This window comes from Symphalangus syndactylus, chromosome 6 (genome assembly GCF_028878055.3).
Source record: "Symphalangus syndactylus isolate Jambi chromosome 6, NHGRI_mSymSyn1-v2.1_pri, whole genome shotgun sequence".
Taxonomy (NCBI): Eukaryota; Metazoa; Chordata; class Mammalia; order Primates; family Hylobatidae; genus Symphalangus; species Symphalangus syndactylus.
In genome coordinates, this window is record NC_072428.2 from 91,296,046 (window position 1) to 91,320,365 (window position 24,320).

Here is a 24,320-nt window from a genome sequence, read left to right on the forward strand (position 1 = left end):
AGGTATGTTGTATCTGTATATTGTGAGAATGGATCAAAAGCCAAGACTATAGCTATCAAGTAATCTGATTTTATGGGGGTGAATCATTTTATTTATGTCTCTGCATCCAAGTAGTGAATTATTCTGTACTGTGAATGCAAGTGAGGTAAAGATGGAAATATCATGAAAGTAATTTATGCAACCAAAGTTTCTTTGGCAATCTGCTGGGTAGAGGAGATGGACTTTGGTGTGAAGGAATGGCTAAGAATTAGGGTACAAATCTTTTGTTACCAATGTAGTGATGATTCAAATGTATGAATAAATGAAATCGTTCACTTTGTCCTAGTTTGTCTTCAGTGTAGAGTGCTTGTATGTCAATGGTCAAGGAATCTTGGTACTGTTGGTAATTAAATCTGGTCATTTACTGTAGAAGCCTTAAAATTGAAAATATACTGCATATACATCAACTTCAAAAGTGATCACCCCAGACATTGTCTTTCTTTCTTGCTCGGTATGACAGGTTTTTTAGTTCAGGTGAAGAGTTGAGCTTTTTTTTTTTTTTTTGCTTTTTTTTTTTCTTGAAACAGGGTCTTGTTCTGTCACCCAGGCTGAGTGCAGTGGCATGATCTTGAGTCACTGCAGCCTTGACCTCCTGGGCTCAAGTAATCAATCCTCCACTTGGGACTAAAGATGTGTGCCACTACACCGAGCTAATTTTTAAATTTTTTGTAGAGATGAGATCTCCGTGTGTAGCCCAGGCTGGTCTCAAACTCCTTAGCCTCCCAAAGTCCTGGGATTACACATGCGAGGCACCACGCCTGGCTGAGTTCAAGTTTTAAATGATATTTCTCACATCTACCCCTCATTTATTCTAGTGTTTACACCAGGGACCTAATTGTGCAAATAAAACTATGGAATTAATGAAACGATATGGTGGCCTAAATAATTTGTTAGAGAGCTTTATGAGTACTAATTCCAAAGTGTATGTTACCTATCACCTGATTTCATTTGATAAGTATAGTTGTAAACAAGCTGTAATTTTAACATTTAGCAAATCAGATAGCTTGGTATATGAAAATAATGCAATGGTATTATTTCTTACTTTTTGGAGATCTACAGATTTTTCATTTGTCACCTATTTTTTGACATCCACCATAGCTTTTCTTCATGTGAGAGATCTTCTGCATTAGATGCTTATTTTTTCTTAACATATTATCATGTATCACTGCTGGTGAGCGATATTCAAGCTCCTATGTCTTTACCAATAGCCATACTGTTGCACAGATAGAGCCAAAATAATTTATATTACTTCAAATAATAAAGTTATTTATAAGCACACATAAATAAAGATAGGTGCATTATTTCCCAAATCCACTTAACTTCTAAAGAACACTTCAGTATGAAAAATACTCCTCATGACTCTGTTCGTCTATGCACCAGAAAATGAAGAATGGCTTGTTTTCTCTGAATCCAGTACATGGCTATAGAGTGCTCCAGGGCCAATGAAAAAGTCATGACCTGTATGCTTTATGGATTGTTGTAGTTATATTTGATGAGGAAATTTAACACTGTTTTTATTTTGAGTTCCCTGAGATATGAGTGAAATTAGAGCAGTGGTTCTCCAATTATGGTTTCTGGACCCGCAGTGTCAGAGGCATCACCTGAAAACTTGTTAGAAATACAAATAATCAGGCCCCACCCCAGCAGGGTGACTCAGAGACTCTGGGGAGTGAGAATCAGCAATCTGTGCTTTAACAAGTCCTCCACATGGTTCTGATGCAGCCTTTTTTTTTTTTTTTTTTTTTTTTTTTGGAGATGGAGTCTTGCTCCGTCACCCAGGCTGGAATGCAGTGGCACGATCTCGGATCTCGACTCACTGTAAACCCCGCCTTCCGGGTTCATGCCATTCTCCTGCCTCAGCCTCCCGAGTAGCTGGGACTACAGGCACCTGCTACCACACCCAGCTAATTTTTTTTTTTTGGTAGAGAGGGGGTTTCACCCTGTTAGCCAGGATGGTCTCTATCTCCCGACCTCGTGAGCCGCCCACCTCGGCCTCCTAAAGTGTTGGGATTACAGGCGTGAGCCAGAGCACCTGGCCTTGATGAAGCCTATGTTTTAAGAAACACCAAGTTTGGGTCTGATGCTGCCTCAATCCAAACTGTTAAAATTTAAAACAGTAATTGATGCCATATGGGGCACTATTTTGAACCTTTATATCCAAGATATTCAGTGAGAGGTTTCTTCTTCTTCAAAAAAAAAAAAAAAAAAAAAAAAAAAGCCTGTTTTTGAAAGATACTTATATGCCAGTGCTGCTTTAAGCAAAAATTGACAACATGTTATCTTAGGGGAAGAGAGTTTTGAAATAATTACTGAGGTTTAGAGCAACACACTGTTAAGAAAATAAGTCAAAGTAACTACCAATATTTTACAAATGGATTTGTCAAATCTTCAATATTTTATAAAATGTGCATAGTGTTTTATTGAGGCTATTAATAATTTTTATACGTAATAAGTGACTTATTTCATTGAATTGTAGGTTTTAATTTTTTTTTTTACCTCAAACCAATCCACCCCATCAGTTAACAGGAAATCTATAAGGCCTACATTACTTTATAATCTGTCTATCACATACGGTTCAATGACCCAAACTATATTATTTGCTTTGCTTACTTTAGCTCTATGTTTGTATAAAACCATACTTTGGGATTTTATATGATTGAAAATGAGTATAATAAAACCCAAGGCCTAGGCTTGTTGTGTCAAAATTGATTACAGGCATTGGCCAAAGGAATCTATCGGATGTATGTTTTTATTGGCAGCACACACAAATCTGATGATTGTGTTCTTACTTGCTGATGAGTAACTGACCAACTTCAGTGTCTTCAAGAATCTAGTTAATCAAAGGTCAAATACAAAGGAAGTCACCCTAGCTGTCAAGATCTATTTTTTCCAGCTTGCAGTTGAGAAACACCAGGAAGAAGAAAGGGAGAATATATGAATAAGAACAGAATTCAGTTTCTCACATTCTCACACAATGACCCATCTGCTTAGAATACATTGACTTAAGGATTAATTCCAAGTCTGTTTCTTTAGCAAATACATATTGGGTACCTGCCATGCAGCAAGCACTATGGAATTTTTAATATATCAGAATACATAGCAATAGATCACTGCACTGAACCATCATCTAAGTAATAATACTGTCTGTCAAGCTGGTGACTCCTTTGAAGAAAAGTATTTTACTCAAACTAGGAAATAGCAGAAAGCTGAGGGGAAATACGCTTTAGAATTATATTTACCACAAATGCCCTTTTCTTCCTAAGACAAAAAGAGCAATGTTCCTTCATTTAAACAGTAGGTTAATAAAAAAATTCCATTGGCACTCCCAGTTGCCATGGTAACAAAATGACAAGTCGCCTCCCTGTGATTTCCCTGTGTATCAATAAGCTAAGCATTTGGGAGATAATGCATTTTGTTTAGACATGTCTTTTGAGCAGAAGCACTGTATGCTTTCATTAACTCATGAAGGAGGTGTTGTTCATACAGTACTTAATTTAGCAATTAATAAATAAGCTGTTTTGTTGTTTAAGAAATTAATAAAAGATGAAACAAAGCCTCGACTTAGTATTTTCTCTCTTTCAGTTCTATTTATTTTTCCTTTGGAGGAGTGGTCTGGAATAAATAATAAGAATAAAATACATAAATTATAATTTGGATAATAAAACTTATTTTGGACTTTCCTATACACCACTTAGGAAAGCCCCAACCAAAACAGAAGAGCAATAAAAGAAGGTGAGCTTCAGCTATATGATGAATCATCTATATTCCCTCTTTTATTCTCTACATCTTCCACCCTATTTCTAGTGCTGGATAATTACTTGTTATTACTGTTGAGTCTTGCTTTGCTGTCAACTATTCATCATCTTTTGAGTTGCAAAAGCAACTGTAATTATTTCAGCATAAAAGTAAGTAGCCACTTCAAGAAATTTAACTTAATTTTTTCCCCAGTCTAGATATTAATTACCTTTAGCTGCAAATTACCATTGTACAACACTTCATTTCATATCTCATATATTTTCCTTATTTTTAGAATCATACCACTTTCCAAAGAGGTGTTCATAGATTTCCAATTGCTTTCTCCTTCTTCAGCCACTGCCTTGCCCATTGACGTAACACCAACTAATATCCTTTCTTCCCAGACACATAGATCTAAAATGCTTTCTGACTCTTGTTGTGGGTGCTATGCCTGCAGGTAAAATTAAATGACCTACTAATCAGGTTTTATGAGCACTTTCACACTTTTCAAATGACTCAGCAAATGGCAAAAACCTTCTAGCAGCCTAGGCCATAGGCATTAGCTGTTTTACATGTCTGTCTACAAAAGACAAAAGGATCCTTGTAACTAGTGACCAAGCCATTGTATACTACATCTTACTGTATAATCAGACAGTAAAACTCATGTTTTTTTCATACCCAAACAGTAAAAAAGGCAATTTGTATCTTCAGGCATACATTTTTTTCTTTATTATAAGTGTTAGCCTGAATGAAGTTAAGTGATTTAAAGCTTTGATTATAATATATTCCAAAAGTAAGATACCAATGATATTTGTGAAATTGTAGTATTCTTAGTAGCACTATTAATGTTACTTAAAAGGAATGCAGATATTGTTGGCATGATGTTTATGCTTTTACTTTTTATAATGCCCTTTTATGTCTATTATTTACCTCAGTGCATAAGAAAATCGATGATGAACTAAACAATGTTTTTATCTAGAATCATATATGTAAAACATTAAAACAAAAATGGAATGTAGATGTCCTCGATTTTTAATCTAAGAAACTTTTTATCGCACCATTTTATCACACCATATCATTCTTTTTTTTTTTTTTTTTTTTTGAGACGGAGTCTCACTCTGACGCCCAGGCTGGAGTGCAGTGGCACCATGTGGGCTCACTGCAAGCTCCGCCTCCTGGGTTCACACCATTCTCCTGCCTCAGCCTCCCGAGTAGCTGGGACTACAGGCGCCTGCCACCACGCCCAGCTGATTTTTTTGTATTTTTAGTAGAGACAGGGTTTCACCATGTTAGCCAAGATAGTCTTGATCTCCTGACCTCGTGATCTGCCCGCCTCGGCCTCCCAAAGTGCTGAGATTACAGGCGTGACCCACCGCACCCGGCCATTCTTTCACTTTTTAAAAAAAACTTTTAGGTTCTGGGGATACATGTGAAGATTTGTGACATATGTAAACTCATGTCATGAGGGTTTGCTGTGCAAATTATTTCCTCACCCAGGTGTTAAGCCCAGTACCCAATAGTTATCTTTTTTGCTCCTCTCCCTCCTTCCACCAGTAGACCCCTCAAGTAGACCCCAGTATCTGTTGTTTCCTACTTTGTGTTCCTAAGTTCTCACCACTTAGCTCCCACTTACAAGTGAGAACATGCAGTATTTGGTTTTCTCTTCGTACATTAGTTTGCTAAGGATAACAGTCTCCGGCTCCATCCATGTTCCCATAAAATACATGCTCTCGTTCATTTTACGATTGCGTCGTATTACATGGTGTATATCTACCATGTTTCTTTATCCAGTCTGTCACTGAAGAACATATAGGTTGATTCCATGTCTTTGTTATTGTGAATACTGCTGCAGTGAACATTCGTGTGCACGTGTCTTTACGGTAGAATGATTTATATTCCTCTGGGTATATGCCCAGTAATGGGATTGCTGGGTTGAATGGTAGTTCTGTTTTTAGCTCTTTGAGGAATTGCCATACTGCTTTCCACAATGGTTGAACTAATTTACACTCTAATAACAGTGTATCCTTTTTCCCACAACCTTGTCATTTTATTCTTTTAAAAATGAGGGTTGACATGTAAGTGTCTGTGTATGTGCACATACACCAGTCATTGGAACCCACCATGCACTGCCATGTTTATCCTTTGAAAATGATTTTGATAGTTCCAAAATACCTGTATCGGGCACCAAGATGTTAAGCCAAATGACCTAAGTTAATCCAAGCAATATGTGAAATAAGTGAAATTTCTCTTTAAAGATGTAGTGATTCTTTCTAAAATATAACCAGGCTCTTTCTGGATCCCCTGTTGACTTCCAGCAGTCTCCCACTCAGCTAACACTCACCTGGGTAGTGTACAGCCTACAAGTATTGTGGGTCTCTGCTCCCCTTCAGGTCTTTTTCTCACAGTCTCTTCTCCTCCACCCTTTTCTCCATACTGTCTAAGCTAACAGAAATCTCAGTATTTGACCCACTAAATTGTGCATAGGTTCTAACTATCTGATTTATAGTCAATTAATAAGATTTAACCCTTTATAGCATACTAGATAACTTCTTATTTTTTATTTATTATCTGCCTCTCCCTATTAAAATATTAGTTCTATGAAGGCAGGAACCTTAGTCTGTGTTATTCAGAGATATAGCTCAAGCATCTAGAATAGTGTTTGGCACATAGTGCTCAGTTAATATTTATGGCAAGACTTCATCAAAAAAATCATTTCTGCTCTTGCAGGCAATAGTACTTAACATATAATAATCCTTGTTGAGTATTTAAAATGTGCCAGACATTGTCTTAAGTATGTTATATGAATTATCCCATTTGTTCCTCACATTAGCCCTATGAAGATGCTACTACTATTGTTCTCATTTTACAGATAAGAAAACTAGAGTTTACAGAGGTGGAGAACCTTGCTCAAGGTAATGCTGATAACAAGTGGCTGAGTCCTAAAAAGCACAGGCAGCTTACTTTCAAAATATCATACATTTTAAAGGTAGTTTCTCCTTCATCTGAACCAAAGAGTAATTCTAATGGTGAAAATTTTAGGTTAAAGAGAAAGCAGAATGACACATGACAATCCAGAAAGGAGGGTATTACATAAACAAAAAATTCTTACATTATGTCTTCTCACATGTTCCATCAAGGCAAGCCCATGTAAAGAAACTCCACAGGCTGGCATACCATGAGAGTTGTGTTTTATTGTAAATAATAGAATCATGGCGTTCTCTGTTTCTTCTTGACTCTCAGTATTTTTTTCTCCCTCCCTTTTTCAACCCACTCTCTTGACCATAGATTGGGTAGATAAGCCTTTATAGAGGAAATGCAATCAGCCTGGTGCTTCACCAGGGCTCATCAGGAAGAGCAGCGGTGAACTAAAGGAGGGAGGCAGGCATACCAGTGACAGAGCCACCACCTGGTCCAGGAGGGCGGTGCTGGGATCAGAGACAGCACAGATGGGAAGGATGATGTTGTGGAGATATAGGACATAGAACTTGCCAAATATTTGGAGATGTGATAAAGGAGTGAGGGAGGACTCAAAGGTAGGTGACTCTGAGGTGAAAGTTTCAAACCGGCACGACTAGAAGAATGGTGGTGGCATGAACAGGGGAGCAAGATGAAGAAATACATTTTCATGATTACATTTTCCTGAAATGCTGTCAGATTTGCCACTAGTGAGGGTGGAATAAAGACATCTTCAGGCTTGGAAAATCTCAAACAATGCAGCTTCCATGCAACCTTCGACAGGAAGCTTCCAACAGATGTGCTCTGCCACCATGAGGATGTAGACCACAAAAATAGACATGGGGTCTAGGGAAGAGGAGAAACTGCACAAGAGAGAGGCAAAGTGACTCCCCAGGATGATGGCAAAGAATGATCCCTGGGTGGCAGCCGACAGTCCAGACTGGAGCATGTCAGAAGCCTCCAGGAAAGATTTCTTCAATAGGATAAACTTGATAAAATATAAAATGTACTTGTGAATTTTGAGAGGAGATTTATCTCTCAAGGAGAGAGTTTAATGATTAATGAATGGAAAATGGAAATGAAAACATATTACATTGAGAGTAATAAAAAAGTTACACATGGCCAAGCGCAGTGGCTCATGCCTGTAATCACAGCACTTTGGGAGGCCAAGGTTGGGGAATCACAAAGTCAGTAGATTGAGACCAGCCTGGCCAACACGGTGAAAATCAGTCTCTACTAAAACTACAAAAGTTAGCCAGGTGTGGTGGCGCACACCTGTAGTCACAGCTACTGAAGAGGCTGAGGCAGGAGAATGGCTTGCACCCTGGAGGCAGAGGTTGCAGTGAGCCATGATCGTGCCACTGCATTCTCAGCCTGGGCAACAGAGCAAGACTCCGTCTCAAAAAAAAAAAAAAAAATACACACAAAAAGTCAGTACACGAGTTTCAGCTGGGAATAGATTTACATAGAATTATTAATGTAAATGCTTAACACTAATCTAAACACAAGATTGTTCCATTAGAAGAATGAAAGGAAAGCAGGACGTGGTATGTGCAGTGGGGTTAGAATTGTAGACAAAAGAGTTAAATTCTCATTTTCTTTAAAATCAAGAAATAATTACTAAAGTAAAAACTCAAGAGGCATCTTGAAGTATTTAGAGATTTGGGGGTTAAACAAATTAATCAGCTAAAATCAGTGTATTTGCCTCTGGATAAAAAGAAAGGGCTACCGGGGGCTGGGTGGTGATAATGAGGGTCTGCTTTTCAAAAATAACAAGTCTTAAAGAATTGTTTGAAGACTTAAAATATCTGTATATGCAACTTTGACAAAATATTTTATTTATTTTATTTATTTAATTTAAAATATATAATTCTAAAAGCAAAGGAAAAGAAATTTGTCTTAGCAAGATGGATGATAATTCCAATAAAGTCTTAATTTTGAAGGAAAAATACAAGAGTAATGCAGATAAGAAAAATGAAAATTAGGAAACTTTAGGAAATTTGGTTTCAGATTCTCTCTTACTTTACCAAGAAAGAATGAGCTCATGTCTTCTGCAAAACGTCAAAGCAGTTGAATATTAGAAAATGTTGGGAATATAAGAGACAAGAAGACACACATAAAAGAATTACCAAGCATCAGGAAGATCAAACTGACATTAAGTAATCTGAATTTGTGGAGTACTTTGTCAGAGAAAGTTTACATTTTTTTATAGCAACTGCTGTCAACAATGAAATAACCAACAGTGAACATGGGGGTTAATTATGAATGGGGGAATCATGAAGGTGAACTAAAGGAAGGAAGAGATTCTGTTTTTTTCCTAGTCCTTTAGCAGTTAGGGAAGCAAGTAAAGCCAGATTTGGGGAACATCAGGGAAATTACAAGAGATCAGGGACTAGAGATCATAATTAGAAAGAAGTACAGAATAGGAAAAAAGGATCAGAGACTGATGTCAAAGATGGAGGTTGCAGCATTTGAGATTGTAGAGCAGAACTTCAAGCCACAATGAGGTGGGTGAACTGTCAGTCCAAGTAGGCAGCCAGCATCAGTTGGGTCAATAGCAATAAGTGATACTCACTGATGTTGCCTATCACAGAAGGAAAAACTCAGTCACGATGGAGATGGAAAGCCATTTAGTGAACCGAAAGTACTGATGGGCCTCCCAAGAAGAGCACAGCTACAAATGTTCACTAAAATTTGGTACAGCCATGTTACTCCAAACAAGTCAGCAGCCCTGGAAATTGCCCTCAGTCATGTGATCCTGGTGCTCACGTGGTGCTAGGAATGCATTACCATACTGCAAGCAGTTAAAGTGTGCAGCTTCTGAAATATGCAGATAAATTAGTAAGGAAAATTGAGTCTTTGTTACGTGATTTTTTTCTTAATGATTGGAGTGTGTTCTAAATAAACAGAAAAACAAATTGATTGCCAAAAACCATGTTAATGCACTTTTAATTCACAAGGGTTAAGCACATAAAAGTCAGAATATTGAAAGTTAAGGTTCTCATAGAAACATTAATTTGACAATATTATGCATACTAGATGTAGGTGGTTTGTATTTTATAGCATAAAAGCAGCAGGAAATATTGCAAAATGTGACTCAGTTAAACAAAATAACCAATTCAGGGAAAGTCATTAAACATGATTATGGAAAAAAATTGTTTTGTAACCCCCAAAGACGAGTTATAAAACCTGATTTTAGAAAATAATAACTTCAAATCTTAAAAAATGTTTTCAATAGGAATTATTCATTTTTATCCAAAATCAAATTTCCCTGGCATATTGTACATTCTGACATTAGCTTCTGCTTCTCAGTTGCAGTCCAGATTTGATTCTAATACACCAAAAGGAGAACTGACTGGCTATTTTCATGACCTAGTTGATAAAGATTTCAAATGCAGAGAACAAAAATAAAATTTAAGGATTTAAAATACTTTTTTAGCATATAGACAATATGGAGGAGTCTATATATATGAAGCCTGCCAATGTTACTACCTTATATATCTGGCCTCTGTATATTTCTGCATACTTCTCTGCATGTATGTATTATGTAAATTCCAATCTGACCATGCAAAATGCCTATGTAGGTGGCATAGAAAAAGGAAGAAGCTTAGGGCATATTCAGGGAAGGAAGTATTACCTGGAAACAAACCTGCAGCCTTGAATATGTCTCTGTTTCTGCTCTTGCCTCACAAACTGGACAGCATGCCTGGAAGGCTGTGTTCTTCAGGAGAGCTGGACTGAGCTACAGTCTGAGTAGCTGATACTCCTGCCACCTTGGCCCTCAAAGCTCCATTCCCTCTATGGGTGATGGAGGAGTCAGGAACGGTGGTCCCATGCAGTAACCCTTGGTAGGGAGTCACTTCAGTCAGAATTAGAGGCAGTAATGAAAGAAGATAGGCCCCATAAGGGAGAGCCTGTGTGATGGAGTCAGAGAAAGTTTTCTCCTGTCAAATTAGATACTGTATTCCCAGCATCACAATTACTACTGCAATTTAATTATTACACAATTCTAATTATTTAATTTTAAGTAATAGTAAAGGTTTTGTGAACCTTTAAATCAAATAAAAATGGCTCTGGGTGCAAATTTAACAAATGACAACCAACAAACAGTCCTCTCAAAAGAAAGCAGATTAAGAAAATAAAAAGACAAATTGACATTTTCCTAAGATCGCTACTTTTCCATTGTATTTTATGTCATAGCACAGCAGTCTGCAGGACAATAGAGGTTCATTCATGGAGTGAAATATATAAATTCCTGAACTAGCAGACTGCTGGCTCGATATCAAAACCACCTCTTCAAAAAGGGCACAATGTTCTGAATTTTTCGCTGAAAAATACATGCAGCCATATCCCATGGCAATGAACTCTTTATAAGCTTGATGAAGAAAAGTGCTTTGTACGTTTACTTTAATCTTTACCCGCTGCTGTTTTCTGTTGCCAAACAAACAGAAGGACAAATGCAAACTGCCAACTTGCAGGATGTACAAACAAGTGGCCCTGAATATTCAGAAGTATGGTGGTATTTCTAAAGTTCAACAACAAATCACTTAGCGTCTTTCTTTTGTTTTTACTTTTCTTTATTCAGGCACCACAAGGCCACATAAGGAGGGTGAGGTCCCTGGAGTGGATTATATTTTCATCACTGTTGAAGATTTTATGGAATTGGAGAAAAGTGGTGCTCTCCTAGAAAGTGGGACTTATGAAGGTAAGCACAGCGTTCCTGAGAGATCTTTCTTGTTGGCATCACGTTTTTCTCATTCGATGGAAATGCACTGGGACACCAGGTTACTAATGGGCTGTTTGGGGTTTGAGAGCTTTAATAAGATGAGTTTAGAAACGTATCCTTAAAAAGTTAAAATACATCTCAAATAAGTGTACTTTTAATATGCCTGGAGAAAAATACATTTTTTAAATATTTTATATTTTATATATATACCCATTATATACACATACACACACACACACACACACACACACACACACTGAAGCATTCTTGTGCTTGTCTCCTGAGGTTAAGCTGTGATCTTTCAGATAAAATGTCTTTATCTCAAGATGTCATCTAAAAGAAGGAAGGGCTAGAATTCTAGTCCTGTCATTATCCCTGTGTGGCTTTCTCAAATTACTCTACCTCACTGGCCTTCACTTTCCTCCTATGCAAAATGACAGGGTAGAAAAAAATATGATCTGTGAATGAACTCCAAAGCTCCACCACATTAGAAGTCTCCTTGTGTACCCAAATCAAACGTGAACAGCAAATGAAACCAAAACCTTGAATGCAGGAAATATGCCTCAGTGGAAGAAGCACTGCAACATAAGCCAAAATCTCTGTTTCAAACTAGGCTTCATTATTTATCTGCTACAAAAATTAAGTAACAGTTAATGTCACTAAACCTTAGTAGTCTCATCTGTAAAAGTGGAATGATGGCATTAAAAATACAAATAAGTAACAATATGTTGATATGATTGCATTTATCAATTTGGGCAACATTTATATGCATCTAGTTTATATCTAATTAAAGTATGTATCTGTGTATGTATAGAAAATGAAATTATAACTAAAAAGTAGAAAATAATTTTTCATTCCTACTTCACAGTTACAAAGTATATGGACAGATGCTATTATTAAGTTCAAAGATTAGTTTTATTGAACTGCAATTAATAGTGATATTAAAAACAAAATTCATGATATATACTTTGCTGCTTAGCCTATCATACATGCGAAGTTCACCAAACATCATCAAATAAGCTGGGTTTGCCACGTTAACAGTTGGGCCCTCTACTTTCTCCTCGATTTATAGTCATGTGTCTCTTAATGAAAGGGATACTTCTGAGAAACACATGGTTAGGCTATTTCATCATTGAGTGAATATCATGGAGTGTACCTACACAAACCTAGATGCTACAGCCTGGCGCATTCTAGGCTAAGTACTGTAATCTGTTGTTTCCAGGCTACAAACCTGTATAGCATGTTACCATACTGAATACGTAGGTAATTGTAACCCAATGGTAAGGATTTATCTAAACATACCTAATCATAGAAAAGGTTAACTTAAAAATATGGTATAAAAGATTAAAACAGTATAGCTATATAAGGTACTTACCATAAATGGAGCTTGCAGGACTGTAAGTTGCTCTCGGTGAGTCCATTAGTGGATGAGTCCATGAATGAGTGAGTGATGAGTGAATGTGAAGGCCTAGGAAATTACTATATACTACTGTAGACTTTATAAGCACTGTGCACTTAGGCTATATTAAATGTACTTAAAACTATTTTTTCTTCAATAATAAATTAACCTTAGCTTACTATAACTTTACTTTATAAACTTTTCCATTTTTTTTAACTTTTTGACTCTTTTGTAATCACACTGGGTTTAAAACACAAACACATTGTACAGCTGTACAAAAATATTTTTTCTTTCTTTGTATCCTTAATCTATAAGCTTTTCTCTATTTAAAGTTGTTTTAATTTTATAATTATTATACTTAAATTATGTTTTGTCTGGGGGCTGGGAAACATTTTTACATTGTTTGTAGCCAATCATTTTTATATTTGTCAATTTAAATCTTCTGGGTCTTTCTTATCTCTCTTGATGTCAAATTTTATAGTCTTTTTAAATAAATCCATTTAATTAAAATGTTCAAACAAAATTGTTTTAACTTTTTAAACTTTTTTGTTAAAAACTGAGACACAACCACACACATTAGCCTAGGCCTACACACATGGTCAGGATCATCAGTATCACTGTCTTCTACCTTCACATCTTGTCCCACTGGAAGGTCTTCAGGGGCAATAACAGGCATGGAGCTGTCATCTCCTATGAGAACAAAGCCTTCTTCTGGATACCTCCTAAGGACCTGCCCGAGGCTGTTTAACAGTTAACGTTTTTTAATAAGTAGAAGGAATACACTCCTAAAATAACAATGAAAAGTAAAATACAGTAATTAAGCCAGTAATATAGTCATTTATTATCATTATCAAGTATTATATGCTATACATAACAGTATGTGCTATACTTTTTTTTCTTCAACTTTTAAGTTACATAGATAAATATGTGCCATAGTGGTTTGCTGCACAGATCATCCCATCACCTACTTATTAAGCCCAGCATCGATTAGCTATTCTTTCTGATGCTCTCCCTCTTCTCAGCACCTGCCCAAAAGGCCCCCAGTGTGTGTTGTTCTCCCCTATGTCCATGTGTTCTCATCAACCAACTCCCACTTCCAAGTGAGAACATGCAGTGTTGGGTTTCCTGTTCCTGCATTAGTTTTCTGAGGACAGTGGCTTCCAACTCCATCCGTGTCCCTGCAAAGGACATGATCTCATTTCTTTTTATGGCTGCATAGTATTCCATGGTATATATGTACCACATTTTCTTTATCCAGTCTTTCATTAACCATTCAGAATGTAGGCACGGGTAAATGTTTTTTGATGAAAACACCAAAAGCAATTGCAACAAAAGCGAAAATTGACAAACGGGATCTAATTAAACGAAATAGCTTCTGCACAGCCAAAGAAGCTATCATCGGAGCGAACAGACAACCTACAGAATGGGAGAAAATTTCGCAATCTGTCAGACAAAGATCTAATATCCAGAGTCTACAAAGAACTTAAAAAATTTTACAAGAGAAAAATAACCGCTTTAAAAAGTGGGCAAATGACATGGACACTTCGAAAGACATACATGTGGCCAACAAATATATGAAAAAAAGCTCAACATCACTGATCATTAAAGAAATGCAAATCAAAACCACAATGAGATACCATCTCGCATGTCAGAATGGCTATTATTGGGATGTCAAAAAACAACAGATGCTAGTGAGGTTGCTGTACTTTTATACAATTGGTAGAACGGTAGGTTTTGTTATACTAACATCCACAAACACAAATGAGTAATGCGTTGCACTATGATGTTACAAGGGCTGCAGTGTCACTGGGCAATAATAATTTTTCAGCTCCGTTACAAGTTTATGGGACCACCATGATATATGTGGTCTGTCAGTGACCAAAATGTCATTACACAATGCATGACTGTTCTTAGTTTAGTGAACTGTAGTTATTCAAGAACTCAGTATTTTGAAGTTGTTAAAAGTATTAAAATCCCTTCCATTAGCATTTATAAGGCAATCTAGGCGGAGACATTTGCCTAAATTTTAGCTGAGATGTTTAATTGCTTCTTGCCACCTTTACAGGAAATAGGCAAAAATACCCAGGAAAAGGAAACGGTTTTATGCATTAGTGCTGTACCTTCTTCATATTGTCAAAAATAAAAGATAGTAGAGATTTATTGAAAACATTTTAAATAAAGAAGTTGTGTTAATAATATAAAGCTGCCTTAAACTATATATGAAAAATGACTAAATCATAGAAAATAACTTTATCAAAGATGTTAAATAATACATTTTACAGAATAATTTCCCATGGGCTTTGTGACATTATTTAGTAACATTCATTAGTTTGCACACCTTTTAATAATAATGTATTACCTTATTTAAATATCATTTATGTAAGAATGAACCAATGGCTTAACATATAAGATCATTAAAAGAATAGCATGATTAACAATATAACTTTTTGTTTATAAAAATAAAGACTATGTAAACTGATTTTATATAAGCTGAAAAATTATGTCAAATGTTAATGGTAAATTTCCATTGTTCTCATGATACACTAGATGTCATGACATTTAATATCAATATTTTAAAATACAGCTTAAACTTTAGGTTCCAATTCACTTTTGAAAGGAATATCCTGAAACTGTATGAACATCATCAAGTTTTGTGAGCCAGAATGGGTTACTCTGATTCTTCTTCAGACACCTTTTCAGTAATGGCAGTTTAGTTTGCTGGGTTTGGTGCCAACTTAATTGGCCTAGTGTGCATAGAGCTGATTATTGGAGAGTGAGGCTGACTTCCATATAAGACTTTGACAATTGTATCAATACCATTGCTTACAAATACACATTGTATACATGGATTAATAATAAGAATCTCTTTTCTCAGGTCACATAATGACCTGGGTAAACACTTAGGGAATGTTCTCAAACCTCAGGATCTTCAGATTTTCCTGTAACTACAGCTGAGGAACTAGCAAAATTCACCCAATAAAAATTGCTGCATTTCTTCACTAGTCATAAGCTCTAGACCTAGGGCTACCACTTAATGTGTTTTTTGGGAGTTTTGTTTTTTGTTTTCATTTTGTCAGGGAAAACTAAGGAATGTCTTTTTGCACTGTTGGTACTTTCAGGCTATACAGAATTCTGTGCTACTCAACTAGACAAAGACCTGAGAACTTTTATATTGAAAAACCTAGCAATTAATGGTTTCTTTAATAAAAAGTCTCATTTATTTAAATTACACATTCTCCCTTCTGCAGTGTTGAGATCATTGCTCCCTTTCCTCCTCCTCGCCTACTGCAGTCTCATGCCTTCGCAGTATTGTTTAGAGTTCTTGGTCAGACCAGAAAATTCATCTATGATATTCTGTGAATACACCAAAGAAAATAAGAAGGAATTGAGTTACTCTCAGCCTTAAGGTTACAGACCTTCTGTTAACTATGTGGGATCCGTAAGACAGAAAGGGGGTCCCAGAATCTAACCCACAAACCAGAGCAGCAAGACTGCTAATGTAACTGGAGGTAGAGCCATAACCCCTGTTTCTTCTTGCTCATCTGAAATGCTTCCAAAATTGGTGCATTTATTGTCAGGGATATTAGGAACTACTTAATTTTTTTTTCTATTCACAAAGATCAAGAGAGTCCTTTATAAAATGTCTAGTTTAAGCTGCTCATCATAGAGAAAACCAATTTTATGGTGTTTCTATGCTTCAGCCTCACCATTGGGTTTTAGAACAGGAAACACTCATCTGAAAAATAGTTATGAGGGAAAAGTATTTTTAAACTATTTTTATACATGTGCATTTATTTTATTGCTAATTCTCATTTTAAACTTGGTGGATAGATGTGGCTAAAGCATAATTTGTCCTTTGGTTAGAAATCAGATAGATTGTCCTGATTTGTAGTCCTGCCTCTTAAGCTTTTAAGAAATTAACTTAAAGTCCTTGTTCCAAAAGAGCAATTCTGTTACTTCCTGGAGGATTCAAGGAAGGGCTTAATGTGCTTTAGTTACCATCTATAGCTATGCCACATGGCTGTGGGCAGGGTTTTAGTTGATTCTTAAAGCCTTTCTTCTGCCTCCACCCCCCTATTCTGAATGCCTCATTTGAATTTGATGTAGAACATCTGCTGAGTAGCCTTGCATGTGAATTGCCTGGGGGACTTGGCCATGATCGTAACCATCAGGTGTTGGTAAAGGGACTCTTTTCCATGACTTGGATGATTTCATTCTCACCTTTTCATACTGAATCAGGTTTAAAATTTAGTTGATGAATTTTATTGTTAATAAATTGATTATTAATAATCCATTATTGATTAATAAGCCCTACTGGTGAGTCTGACAAAATCTCAAGTAACATAGAAACTGTGAACCTTCATGTTAGGACTGAAGGTGTTGACTTCCTGTGAACACAGACCACAGAGCTCTTTGGATGAATGCATATAATTCCCTTGGATTTAAGGTCACCTGCAGGTAAAGGTGAGATGCCAAGAGGTGGAATGAAATTAGTAAGTATGGCACTCTAAAAGTTAAGTACTCCAAGTACCTGCAAGGAAGAGGGGTCTTTGGGAACTGTCCAAAGTGCTGAATTAACCAGGACTCTAAATCCGCGAATCCTGCCTGACCTACTTCTTCCAGGTGCCTGTGATTTTACATTGGTGGTTTCACTCACCACTTACAGCAGTTGTCTTCCTCAACCTGTGTTCTGAATGTCGTCATTAACTAAACCTGCCTCCCCTGATCTGTGCTTGGATTGATTTCATTTAATTCACCTACTGAGATAATCCACAACTATGTTCCAGAACACCACTTCTGTTATAACATCTGCTACCATGTTAGGCTGTTTTGTTTTTAAAAAAAGCTATTTTTCTATCTGTTGAAAAGGTCATTGATCCTAGAGTTAAATGTTTTCTTTAAGTGGACATAAGCCCAATTGTAATATTGTCACAATATTTAAGAGGATCAAATCAAGACCAGCAAGTTATTTAGGCATCTGACACAATATAGTACAAATATGACATTTCCCTCCTCCTGTTGTAATTTCTTATAATCATGGACCCTAGTATACACATAGACTCGAGCCTACTGCAAATAGCACACCAGGTTTCTTGAGAAATTTTACTAAGAGGACTGTGAAATTCAAGTTTTCTCATAACTACATAAAGGAGTGCTGTACGTCATGATGTAGCACACAAAATCCTATAGAAATTTAAGTATTAAGTACAAATAATTTTCTAGGCAATTAAGCTAAACACTCCTATGATGAGAGAAGATGTATAACAAATTCTACACAAATCTATTTCATTTTACTAGCTAAAATCAGCTTTTAGCATAGTTTGATGTACTGATGAAATTTTTAATCTGAAATTTTGAATCTGCAAGCAAGATAGCATTGGGTGATAAAGAGATACTCATAAAAAATCATTGTTGGCACCACAGATCATCTTGAGAAAAACCATTCTTCTATCAGTTCAAATTTCTACCCACTGAAATATAAATAATATTTCTTGAAAGGCATATCAATGATTAAATTGATGCTAAGATTTTTGTCATTTTAGAAGACCAAAATGATTTCATTTTTTCCCCTTTTCTTTGCACACTATTACAAGAGGAAATTTTTACTGTGTAAGTAATAATCTTCATAACAGCAGTAGATTCTTGGCACTTACATTTAAAAGGGTGCAGCTGCTTTTTTACATATCCAGGTTGTAGCATTTTTTTCTTTTGATTCCTGTTTCTGGCAATATTTCTATTGTGGAAGATTCTAGGCCATGCATTAGGGTGTACATTTTAGGAACACTGACCATTTACAAATCTCACTAAATGTTTATTTGACCAGTAGAGGAAAACATAGCAAAGTTTTATACCCCTTTGAGGTTTTATAATGCCAGAATTTTTTGGTAAGTGATTAAATTTGTGTTCAGAGTTATCGACAGATAGTGTACGATTTTTGCATGCTATGTTGGTCCAAGGTAAGGCACTAAGAATGGAAGTGTCATTGTCTTCTACAATGAAGTACAATTCGCTTTCAGTTTAGGAAATTTTTGAGCCCAGCTTTTTTGAAATATGCAATGTAAATGCCTATTTCTAAGCACTTTTTTCTCCCCAAAGAGACTAGAAGGACTGACATAAGCAATTAATGATTTTAATATTATATAAATCATATAAAATTATTAACTTAAAGACTAATATCACAGAAAATGAAGTGACTTGCTCTGACACCTTAACTACAATATTAACCTGTTTACTGTTTGTTCTGTAAGATTTTTGTTCCATTGTAGCTGAAGGAAATATAATTAAGGTCAATATGCATGGGCATAGGATTCACTTCTTTGACTCTCTCACAATCCATTATATTATTAGGTAAAACCTAGGGTTCCGAAACTGTGATGTTCACAGTTTAATTCATTTTTCTCACACTCATATCTTTAATTACAATGATTTGCTATCTCTTGTACACATCTCCTAGTGATTTCTTTTCTTTTTTGTTTTGTTTTATTTTTAATGGACCAATAATAATTGTGTATATTTATGGGATATAATGTTTCAAAACATGGCACTATGGAATGATCAAGTCAGGCTAATTAACATCTCTAGCACTTCAATATTTGTTGTTTCTTCATGATGAGAACATTTGAAATTCTTTTTTTTTAGCGATTTTGGCATATACAATACGTGATGACTATAGTCACCATGCTGAGTAATAGATCACCAGAACAAATTCCTCCTTCTAACTGAAACTTTGTACCCTTTGACCAACATTTCCCCTGTATGTGTCTACCTTCTGTCCTTCACAGCTTCTGGTAACCACCACTCTACTCTCTCCTTCTATAAGTTTGACTTTTTTCGATTCCAGATATAAGTGAAATCATGTCGTATTTGTCTCTCTGTGCCTGGCTTAAGTCACTCAATATAATGTCCTCTAGGTCCGTCCACATTGTTTCAAATGACAGAATTTTCTGCTTTTTAAAGGCTGAATAGTATTCTATTGTATATACCACAATATAAAAATACATTATCTAATGATTGACACTTCAGTTGTCTCCATTTTAATCTGAAACACATCGAAAATTCACCCAGAAAAAATCATGTCCTTTGAGTAGGAAGAAGAAAAATCATGACTTCAAAAATTTTACTTATATTTCTCCCTACTGCTTTAACAAACAGAACCTACTTACCTTGAATAATTAGGTGCATATTTTCACACCCTCTGTGTTGTTTTTCTGAGTGGACAAAAATTGGATAAAAAACTGATAATATATCATAATTTAATGTGTGTATTGCTGCAGCTATGAATATATATTGTAATATATTCACTGGATCTGACAACTCCATGACTTTCAAATACAGTAAATTTCCTCATTCTATAAGAGGCACACAAGAGAGTCTTGATGAAATTGATTCCAACCGTTTTTAACTTAAGAGTCCATGTTTCTCTGATATATCCCCATAGATACAAGCAGTGGCTCTTGCATATTAAGTCTTGGATTTAACACATAGACCATAATAAAGCAAATATTTTATTTACCCTAGTCTTTCTCAATGGTGCCCTAATGTGATGACAAAGGTTTTTCAGAGATTTCTTCTATGCATTAATGATTTGAAAGCTATAACCTGATGTCCTGTTGTATAAAAGTCATTTTCGTCTTTGAATTTAAAATCTGAAAAAGAAAACCTCAGACATTCTTTCCTTATATCTTCTACATTCCTAATCTGGGGGACAAAGGAGAATAAAATCTAGTTGACCTCAGGTCTGTTATTTCTCTCAGGGGAAATAGAAATCATCAACACTGGAAAAATCGATGCCCTCATTTTTATTGCTAAGTAGCTACCTTATTTAAATCATTGATATCCAACCAAGTTATGACAGATGTAGATGGTTTTATGAATTATTTTATAAACTGCAACTTTTATTCAGACTGCACAAAAACAATATCTGAAACTTTGAGGCCTCTATTGACCATGCTGTAAACAGAAATACTGAGCGGCTTGATTAAAATTTATGAAGTAATACTTGTCAAAATACTCTGCTGCCTATTTTTAGAAGCAATCATGTTATAGAATATTCATACTGTATGAAATCTCCTCCTTACTGAAGGCTTGGAAACCCTCATTATTATGGCAAATCATTCATAACAATAGATTAAAATTTAGTATCAGTACCTCCTTGACTAGTAGTTCTCTTAGATCCGTTACAGGTTGTATCTATATGTAGCAACCAGATAAAATCAGAATCAATTGTCCACATATGATGGCTGCAGAGAACTGATTCCATGAAAGGAAATTCTGAAACACTGTACAAATATGAATTTTTAGGGACCAGTAGAAAGCGCAAATTTAAATTATAAGTTACAACAAAATGGAAAGTTTGACTTACACTGTCTTCAACCTATTTATTTTAGCTATGCTGGCCTCCTTTCTGTTTCTCAAATAACCAGCACATTCCTACCCACACAGGATCTTGAATTTGTCATTTCATTTTCCTGGACCACTTTTCTTCCTAATATCCACCTGTTCCTTTTTGTCACTTTATGATACTCATCCAAAAATCAGGTCTTCAGGGAGCTCCTACCTGACTACCTTATCCAAAATTGGACTTGCCCTCATTTTCTATTCCATTCCAATTATTTATTTTTTATTGCACTTATAACTGACCATTTATTCTATATCCATTTATTTGTTTATTGTCAGTGTACCTCACTAGAAAGTAAACTCAGAGGGTCAGAAAATTTGTTTGAATCACAGTTCATTTTCAAACTTAGAATAATCTCTGGCACCTAAGCAGTGCTCAATAAAGGTGGGTTGAATGAATGGATGAATACCGAAGTTTCTTCTTCTAACCCAACAATGAGAACCCTTCTACCCCAACTTAGAGATTTAGCCTGACCCAAGACTCTGGGGCATATCCACTTCCTTGGCTCTAGGCCAATACTTTGAAGCTGCAGCATCCGTTTGGCCTTAGAATCTAGTCCTGAGTTAACCACGTGTCATAACTGATCATTTTGTTTTTATCTTAATTCTCATCATTAACATTGTGAGTCTCTTTCTCTCATATGTTTCCCTCTCACTTTATCTGGGATGTAGTTCTTATCTTGCTATGGCCATTCCTATAGTGTGGTTTTCCCTACACTAATTCATAGTGTATCAAATCGCTCAAACTCAAAACAGTACATTTGGTCAACAAAACTATGCCTTCAATCACTCCCTCCACACACACACACACACACACACACACACACACACACACACACAAAGTTCTATGTATTTTACTACCTATGAATTACTGATAATTACCCTTCCCTAAAATTTGTCTTTTTTCATGTTCTCTTTTTTTCCCAAATATTATGAAGACTTCCTTGATTTCTCTGCCTTCAATATAGAAAGTCAGTGGAGAGTTAGAGAACAAAAGTAATGAGGTTAAACCTATGAAAGAGGTAGAAAGGTCCTGGAATATATTGCAAAATATACAAATTCCAAAACTTATTTTAAAACAAAGGAACTAGAATGTGTGTTTTCTCATTAAAGAAATGTAAAGGCTTTGTAAATATGTGGACATGTGGGACTTGGGATTTATTAGCTAATTCACTGACACTTTCTGGCTGCTTTTTGATAAACTATAAGGGAGGATAGGTTTGTTTATTGTTCCTTTATTCTAAGGAGAATTAATGGAAAAACTGAAAATAAATTTTTATCAATTAGTGATTGTTCCCTGCTAAGATTTCCACCTCACCTTACCCTTCTCTTTTTTCCTTTTATGTTAGAGTGACTTTAAATTATTTTATAATAGGTGAAAGTTTGATTCCTTTCACTGATTAATGGGGAAAATCATAAATCTGAAAATGCGTATTTTAAGTATGAATACTAATAGTAACCCAAATTAACACAACATGTGGTGTCAATAAACAAAAAGTTTTAAACAATATACAATAGGCCCAAGATGACATAATCCTGACAATGATGGGTAAATAAAAGGAACATATTTGAGTTAAAATTTTCCAATGAGTTTTCTTCTCTTTTACCTCCAGGCCACATGTAAACATACTACAGCAAGGGGCATGTATTTGGTGAGAGAAACCTGCCCTTTGGCACTGGGATCTGGCATTGGAGGATGCCATTTCCCAAAGGGATCTGTTCCCTTTTGGCTGGTCCATAGGAACAGAAAGGTTTCTCCATGCCAGGTCCCCCAGGATCAATTCTAGACGATTTAAATACTTGCTATTTCTGCCCCTGCTCTCTAAGGATGAGAATAAATGGTCTCCATGAAACTTCCAGAGAAAAACTTTTCGATGCAGCCATCTGGTTTCCCTGGAGATGAAACAAGTGTTATTATACCTGGGATGAAATGTAACACATTGCAACAAGGGCAGTTGCTAGCATTTCTACCTTCAAGGATATCTAGGAATACTAAGTTTCAAAGAGTGTATACAGGTTAGATAATTTTAACTACTCTCCTCCCTTCTCCCCTGTTCCCCTTCAATTTAATCGGGGTCTCATTTATGGTAAAATGTAGCAGCAAACTATTAAAAGAAAATGTGTATAATGGTGTGTGCAGGTTAGGGAGATATGGGGATGGAGACTTCTGGAGACAGGCACGTTGACAGCCTGACAGTGAAGGAGGACAGAGGGAAAGTACAGAAAGTTGACAGAGGGATGCAAAACCAAGTCATCCATGGTCATTCTTACAGTGGAGGTGCTTATCAGTCTGGCAGAGGTAATCAAAATATTGCAATCCCACATAGCTATTGATTCTCCTAATAATGACGCTGAGCTACCCAGAAAACGTTAAGTTATGTGCAGAAAGGTAATATTTAAGAAAGATTTCCTTTAAAGATAATTAAAATTCAAAAGTTTGGACTTCTGAAAGGGAAAGGCTAGAATATTCACCTAATTAGAATACTACATTCCTTGAAAATGCCAGACAAATGTAATGCAACTCTTGGTATAAAATATTTTAACTACCATCTATTTGGAAACAATTTATTATGCATATTCAAATTTATACTCAAATTAAGATTTGACTAAATTGTCTCAACAATTATATCAGCAATGCATTCTATAAATGCAAACAAACCTGACAATGTTCTTACATGCCTAAAACAATCTAAGTATATATAAATACACTTTTAAAAAGTGATTAGATATTTTACAATTATAATAAAGTTAAAAACTGCATATTCTTTTGCCCCAATAATTTTTTTAATGAAGTCAGAAATCTTTTATGTGGCATATTTGTAAAGCAACTAATGAATGTGCTGGATTTAAAATAGATGTGTAAAACTATTGGTGCATTACTAAATTGTTAAAATTGATGTATTAATAAAATGCAAATTTACAAGTTTATCCATTTTTTTAGAAACCTCAGCATGATAGTATGTGGAAATGTTTTCTTTTTTTTTTTTTATTTCATTTTTGGGACACTCACCTGTTCCCCAGAATTCTAAGGAGTAAAAGCTGCAGGACACTTGCTTCAAAGCCTATGTT

The 24,320-nt window shown here is 35.7% G+C and overlaps 1 protein-coding gene across 11 annotated transcripts in view; it reads left to right on the forward strand.

Moving 5' to 3' along the window:
* Positions 1–24,320, forward strand: part of MAGI2 (membrane associated guanylate kinase, WW and PDZ domain containing 2) — a 1,470,566-nt gene that overhangs the window by 824,607 nt on the left and 621,639 nt on the right. For all 11 annotated transcript variants that reach the window (XM_055283428.2, XM_055283421.2, XM_055283424.2 and 8 more), the window contains one exon: positions 11,315–11,434. In XM_055283428.2, coding sequence (XP_055139403.1) covers positions 11,315–11,434 — 120 coding nt within the window. The remainder of the gene's footprint in view (positions 1–11,314; positions 11,435–24,320) is intronic.